Here is a 7,516-nt window from a genome sequence, read left to right on the forward strand (position 1 = left end):
AAACATCAAATTTCCTTGTGCTGAAAAACTTTATACATCACTTTCCTTCGTTTGAGAAACTGACATAGCATTCTCCTGTCCGTGACTACAAACCTGCCATTGGCTCTAACCCCAAGATTGTGTTAATTCGAAAGCATATAGTAAATTTATGTAATCAGCCAGTTAATGAGCATGTTTTATAAAATTACTTGTCGGCCGCGGCTGTCAGTTAGCTCCTGAAGATATTTTCTTTCAATTTAGACCACCTTATTTTTAGGTGTTGTTTAAAGTGCACCCGTTACGAACCCTGGTGCCTTCTTGCGGCGGCTGTAAATTTTGACTTTCTCTCCCAGGAGCGCGTTTGTTTTCTTCGGTTACCTCCAGAACTAGTTCAGAGAAATAATTGAGCTCATCCGTGAGTTTAGCGAGGCTTGCGTAAGCTAACATGAACCATCCTACTGTGCCGGTCGCTACCAGATCCCTTAGAGTAGCGCTTTTTCCCTCGCTTTAACACTATATTCAAGAGACACGTGCGTAGTGCAGCCTCTCAGTATAGTGAAAATGAAGACACCGTTAAGTATGCATACCAAAATTGCCAGTAGCCCCACAATCCAAAGATAGCGCAATCCAAAGATAGCACAATCCAAAGATAGCACAATCCAAAGATAGCACAATCCAAAGATAGCACAATCCAAAGATAGCACAATCCAAAGATAGGCCTTGTCAGGCGTAGATGAAACGCCTTTTGCCTCGTCTTCCTCGGTAGAATCATCCTCTTTTAAACTCTCTTGCTCATGATGTATACTTGCTTTCTACCAGAAATAAAGTGAATTTAATGGCTTCTGAATTATTTTAATTTCTCGGTGCCTATGCAACCCATAGAACAAGCTTCCAATTAAATAAGGCAAACTACAATCACTCCCTGCTTTCCTTTGCTTCTCAGGCTGCTGTCTTCTTTGACGCGCAGTTGCCTTTGTCGCCATCGTACCCTGGTTTAGAATCCCCTCTGAAGCATTCCAGATGAACTGCAAAGCACATTCAGTTTCGAATCAGTGCTTGTCCTGTCCCTCCCTGCCCATGTATTTGTCTAATGCGCAGGGCGTTTCTATGCAATGGCTACCTATCAAATAGCCATCTTGCTTCTTTCTGCACTGCAGTCCCCTCGAATTGTCCCCAGGATCGCGCCCATGTCATTCAGCTTGCTGCGTGAACTGACAGTGAGCACGAATGCGCTGTTGGGCTTACTTACAGGCGGGTCGAAGGTGGTAGCGATGGCGAAGTCGTCGTCCTCGTAGAGGCGCTGAACACCGCTCATGATGGACACCGGGTCGAATCGGAACACAGGCACAGCGTGGAAGTCTGCCAGCACCAGCTCGTTCAGCGGATACGGGAAGAAGAGAGTGTCCACCTCCTATGTGAGACAGGGAATGGTATGTAAGTAAAACAGCGCTAAACACGGAACAAAGGAAGAACAACACAGCACAAGGCGCTACTAGCAACTCGATTTTTATTCCGCCGTAAGCGAAATATATATCCGGAAAGTAACACCAGACTAAGCGAGCACGCCAGATTACATTCTACAGGAACTGGCCGCAATCTGGCCATACACTGCAAAAACTGCCAGTCAAAAAACTGCACACCTTTCTTGGACCGCACGAGCGTTATCAAGAAATATGGATTGAAAAGAGCAAGGGAAGTCTTCGAGGCACTAATCATTCATCAGAGAGGACAGAACTGCGTCAGCAAGCCATCCATTAAGCTACTTGACAAGGAAATTCGCTATCTAACTTCGTGACTTGTGCATCCACCTGCAATGACTGCACTTTATGTATCTGAGTGTCTGTACTGTTCATCTTTATCTTTTTGTCTTACTTTCCGGATATATATTTCGCTTACGGCGGAATAAAAATCGAGTTGCTAGTAGCGCCTTGTGCTGTGTTGTTCTTCCTTTGTCCCGTGTCTAGCGTTGTTTTACTTACATATGATGTACCAACTTGCCCAAGCCTCCGCCTTAACACAGGGAATGGTAATTAAGCTGCTTGGTGGCACATATACATATTCTAAATATCGCACGCCTGAAAGCCTCTGCGGGTGTTTTGTAGAAGGGGCCACCGTGGAAAATGTTCGAAGCAATGCTGAGACCGATATCGTACCTAGGAAGCAACACGTGCAATGCGGAGATATATTCAGGAGGGGCCTAGAAATTGACAGAATCTATCTATGAATAAATTCATGCTTTTTTTTAGGTGTTCAAACGTTAATCGCATTCAAACTAACCGTAATTTCATGCCTGCGAGACAAGAGGGGAGTTCTTGGTTATGACTTTCGACAACTGTACTCTCAAAGGACAAAGAACGTCACAAACTGTGCAGACAGCAATAACAGAGCAGTTATTGATTTTCAAGAATATTCAGGAGAAACGGAACTGAAGAAAGCTCTTGCTTCCACCAGCACGCCTTTGAACATTGCCGTTGAGGAGAGTACCTTGCTGCAATGTTCTTCGTAAGACCTTACACGTCATCCTTGTGACACACCTTTCTCTGCAGCATGCCGAAGAGGCCGTCGTACGTTCCGTTGGGAAACTTGAAGCCATGGCCGTTGCCCAGTATGATCCTGTACCTGCACCAGAACGGAAAACTGAGCAGAATTTGACAGGAAATAGAGCTTGGTAATCACTCGCCAGCTGGAACCCAAATCTGAAAATGAAAAACAGAAACGTTGTACCAAGTGTGAAAACTCATCTGGCTTGGCGAAAAATTACGGCCAGAGCGATGCCCCTGCCAGTCTTCTCTGTCAGGTCCAGGTGCGCCATTTTTCATCAGCAGAATTTTATTGCGAAGCAATACTACTTTCGATATCACCTCAGCCCGTGCCGTGCCGCGGTCGCATAGCCACGCTTGACCTTTCGCGTGACCTCGCTGCATGACGTCATACCATCTGTGTAAAAACGGGGCCCCATCTCACGCCGTCGCCTTGCGCGGCGCATAGCCACGGCCTGACTCCCGCTCCTCTCACCAGGGGCGCTGCGCGCTATGTGACGTCATACCGTCTGTGTAAAAACGGGGCCCCATCTCACACCGTCGCCTTGCGCGGCGCATAGCCACGGCCGTGGCCTGACTCCCGCTCCTCTCACCAGGGACGCTGCGCGCTATGTGACGTCATACCATCTGCTTAAAAACGGGGCCCCATCTCACGCCGTTGCCTTGCGTGGCGCATAGCCACGGCCGCGGCCTGACTGCGCTCTTCTCGTCAAACCCATGAGATGTCACCTCCAGCCTATAGAGCATCACCACAAGCGGTACAATAGCAGAACCACGTGTTGCTTCGCAATTACCAGGCTTAACCAAGCTAAGACACAGCCAATTTTTTTTTTTAAGAAGAAAGCGCCGAGCTTGTTGCTGGCTCCTTATATCATCCTCCCAGGCACTCGAGCACAGATCGATGAGGGGTCTCAATATATTCGTGACAGAGTTAATATGCAAGGTGACTTACTTCTCACTGAGGCGCTATACATATACACGTTGGTCCTGCAGTGCGCATGATCAGTTTCTACGCGTCCCTGGATTAGGCCCCGGCACTGGTGAAACTACTGCTGCTACATTTTCGACGCGCAGGACGGCTGTCTCAATGTCATCTTTAGTTTCTCGCCGACTTCAGGCTTTGTGGCGAGGATACTCGGCCTGTGGTGACAAAAATTCAGTGCGTGTCCGACTCAGCCCCGACGTACGTCGCGTTCATGGAGCGGAGCACGATGGACTGGAATTCGCCCGCGATGCCGGTCTGCTCCAGGCGGCCGTCCTCCGCGAAGAAAACGTTGTACGGAGGAGCCTGCAGACCAGTTTATATACGCCACAATAAGCCAGCGTTTACAAAAACGACTTCACACAGTTCGACTATCATGAAAGCTGGAAAATAGAAGCCTCCCTAACAAAAAAGTTTTAGACAGTCTGTAGAGTGTCTATAGACTTATTTCTATAAGTTCTATAGACTGCCTATAAATAAATCTTAGAGAACAGTCTGTAGGCAATACAAGCCATATAGACAGTCTATAGACAATCTATAGATTTATGTCCATACACTTTTAGTAGATTTTTGTCTATAAACAGTCTATAGACTATGAATAGACAAAAAGTAATAACTATAGGAAGTCAATAGAGTCAGTACGAACTCTATAGACTGTCTATAGACCAATTTTGTAAAGGCTCAGACCGATTCTTCCGTCATATACGTTTTTGAAGTATCGAAAAAGATATACATGTATATCAGCCAGATCTACAATGCTTTATATGCGCCGTTAAATATATCGAAGTTCGGCGGAGCACACCCTCTTTCATGCTTAGCTTTGCGCCTGTGTTTTTTTTTATTAAAATAAATGGTCAGTTTCCGCGCTGATATACTGAATGCCAGCATAACAATGCAGAGAGCGTACTTGAATACACAATCTTGGTTTTACGTTTTTCTTTAGTACTATGAAAGCCCACTATACCTCCGAGATAACTGCAATATTATCAACCTGAACGCACCCCGAAATGAAAAAGTACAGCGCTCTAATGTCTTTGGTCTCAAGAATTCTTGGCCTATCGATGACCTTCCAATAAGACGTTCCACCTTCGGGCTGTTTTCCTCAGCCCGAATTTCTGCCACAAACACTTCTTACGACTTCAGTACAAAACGCAAGGCAATGTAAAATGAAGCCTTTTGCCCCAATGCCAGTGACAATGAAAACAACTGTGTTATGTCTCCTCCCTTGCCCTTCTCAAGAGCACCAAAACTTGAACATATTGTTTAACTGAGTTTAAGACAGTGGCCTTTCACAAATACCTTAAGCGCTTTCCGTATCACTATTTGATATGTGTGTGCCCAAATTCCAGGCCCACAATTTATTTTTTAATTGCAATATTTGTTTTTTACTCGGAGCAATCTCCTCGCCTTTATTCGATACCATTTGCTGTCCGCTACGCAGATAACTGTGTTAGCGGCTCATACATGCTCGCAAAATTTCATTAAAGGGTCTTCAATAACCCTCTCTCTCCCTCTCTCTCTGGAAGCAATATCGCACTCAGACTGATTCTCCGCGGTTATGAAAACGGGGGTGCACTGCAAGACAATAACAGTGCAAACAAAAACATATTCAGAATACCAGGGACATGCGCTTTGGGAGGGCCTGATGTCGGCCTAGGTGGTACATAGTTGCCCACCGCTCTACGTCATAGTCCATTAGCGCATTCATTATCTAACAGCTATATACCAACTATAGGGCCACAAAAAAGTCCTCCTAGAACGATATACAAGCCCCGTGACCACCCTGGCCACGTTAAATGCAGCAGATTTTTTCACAACTGTCAACTTCTACTTACAAAGAATCCACCAGCTATTAAAGTTCTGTTCAGGGAACACGGCGCCATTGTATCCGGACAGGAGCCTCAGTACGAGAAAAAGCCAGCTGAACCGCTACTGGAACAGCGTAGATGCAGAAAACTTCACTTCGCGGTTTATATATCCCGAAAGGAACGAACGTGACGTCACTAGACGCGGCACCACATGACCTTGCCGTTGTCCTTGAATTCGTAGTGATGCAACGGTACCGGTCATGGCTACGGTCAGAACTTCGCGTACGCCAGCTGCCTGTACAGCTTGTTATTCTGCCACATTCCATTCATCAAGCGCTGCTCTCAGTTTTGCAGCTTGTCGACGGCTCTCGGCGTACACGTGTAGCTTCGTTAAGCCTACCGGCGACGGAGAGGGAAATGATGGTTCAGACACGCCTGGCACATCGTGTGCTCTTTCGTAAATACTCAGATCAAACGCACAGTACATTTCGTGTATACAAGAGCTTGAAAAATGGTTCTCGAGAACATAAAGCAAACATGACCGAGACATTCGAGTCCGTGGGCAGTCTGTAAATAACATGCACGCGTCTCCTACGGGCTCCACAGATGAATGAGGAACCCGGGCTGCCACGATGACAGCTTGTAACCGCTTGCATGTCGAAAGCGGTTTACTTACGCGTTGAGAAATGTGTCTTTAAAACGTCCGGTCTTGACATGTCTCTGTGTGTACGGATCGAACCGCGTGCCCATTCACCAAAGAGACGATGGATGGGTGACCCTGAACGCCTGGCTCATTGAAGCATTGATTCGCCCACGCTGTGGATGCCCTCATGGCACTGTCAGTTGCCTCCGGACTTGCCATCGAACGCAAGTTTTACATACGGCCATTCGCTACAAGCCACTGTTTCTCTTCTCGCTTGCTATTAATAATGTCCTTTAAAGCAGCTGCAACTCGTTAATAATTAAAGCTCATACCTAGCCGTTACTCTTCGTTATTCTTCAATGAATGAGCCGTGCGGAGTTGTTCACAAACCTCACTAGGCAATCCGGGATAGGACACACCTTTCAAGGGCTTTTTCTATGCCATGGTCTTCTAGGCCAGGTGGTTCAGATTCTTGCGGCAACACCTTTGTGTCCGCACTGCAGAGCGCACAGAAAATATCAATTTCACCTGAATAAAAACAAAGTGCAAGTGTATAACAATTCAGATCCAGGTTTATCTGCATAAATATAAAAAGCACCTATGTCTTCATAATCCTGCACTGTATGTCGTATAGCTGTTGCAAGGCCGCGTATAGGTCATGCATGCATCCATCTTAGCTTGCAAAGTGAGGAATATGAAGTTGACGTACAAAGAATATGGCCTCCATGTGATACATAGGCTTCTTTGGCAGCTCCTACAGGAAGAGGAAGGCTACGAAAAGGCGTTGTGATACGTCACCATTCCCAAGTGCAATTGGTTGGCATTATTCCTTTCTGGGGCAGTTAATTCTGTTCCCTTTTTCTACGAAGAATTTTTTCCCCAATATTACGTAATTTTCTCCTTTTCTTGATATTTGAACTCACTTTGGAGTAGCATGTAATAAGGATCGCTAACATAGAATGTTCACGAACAAAAAAAAAACATGAAAACACTGTTATTAACTGAGGACCTCTGCCACTGCAACGCTGAAGCAATTTAAGAGCGGCCATATAGAGTTGTCGTCGTCAATGCGGCATTTACTTAAGCATCGCCTCTGATTCTATATATTTCAGGGCTGCACTTTTCAGCTTTTATTTTTCGAAAATGCGGCTGACTTTCTACTCTGTTGATTTCAGCCGCAGGGACGGCCCGCCATCTCGGGCTGAGAGGACTGGGAGGTCCTGTTCACGTCTGCAGACCCGACCTCGCATCTTGCTGCGGTGACTCGGGCTGCCGACGTCATCTCCCGACATGACCAGTCTAGCGCAGTGCGGGAACGTGCAGTGGCCCAGGGACCCAGCGGGGTCTAAAGCTCACTTGCAGCAAGTAAAGTTTTTCTGTCTGTCTGTCAGAACGTACATTAGAGTTTTTATTTTCGCTGAATATTATTTGTACTGACCCAATTACCTGTTTTGTTGTTGTTGTTTTTTTTTTGGTGATATAGTGGCACTGTCAAGTGTACTTGATGTGCTTCATTCACCACGGGCTTCCATCATCAGCAGCCAAATTAAGGTTGGCTGCAGGG

General features: G+C 46.2%; 1 protein-coding gene across 1 annotated transcript in view; it reads right to left on the reverse strand.

Annotated features, from left to right (window-relative positions):
* Nucleotides 1-7,244, reverse strand: part of LOC149343478 (uncharacterized) — a 30,879-nt gene extending 23,635 nt beyond the window's left edge. The window contains exons 1-4 of the mRNA XM_089546984.1: nucleotides 7,191-7,244; nucleotides 3,707-3,807; nucleotides 2,514-2,598; nucleotides 1,229-1,390 (exon numbers count right to left, since the gene is read on the reverse strand). Coding sequence (XP_089403110.1) covers nucleotides 1,229-1,390; nucleotides 2,514-2,598; nucleotides 3,707-3,807; nucleotides 7,191-7,244 — 402 coding nt within the window. The remainder of the gene's footprint in view (nucleotides 1-1,228; nucleotides 1,391-2,513; nucleotides 2,599-3,706; nucleotides 3,808-7,190) is intronic.
* Between the last annotated feature and the right edge of the window lie 272 nt (nucleotides 7,245-7,516).

The sequence above is a fragment of the Amblyomma mixtum genome, chromosome 5 (genome assembly GCF_055824585.1).
Source record: "Amblyomma mixtum isolate Tamu chromosome 5, ASM5582458v1, whole genome shotgun sequence".
NCBI classification, from domain to species: Eukaryota; Metazoa; Arthropoda; class Arachnida; order Ixodida; family Ixodidae; genus Amblyomma; species Amblyomma mixtum.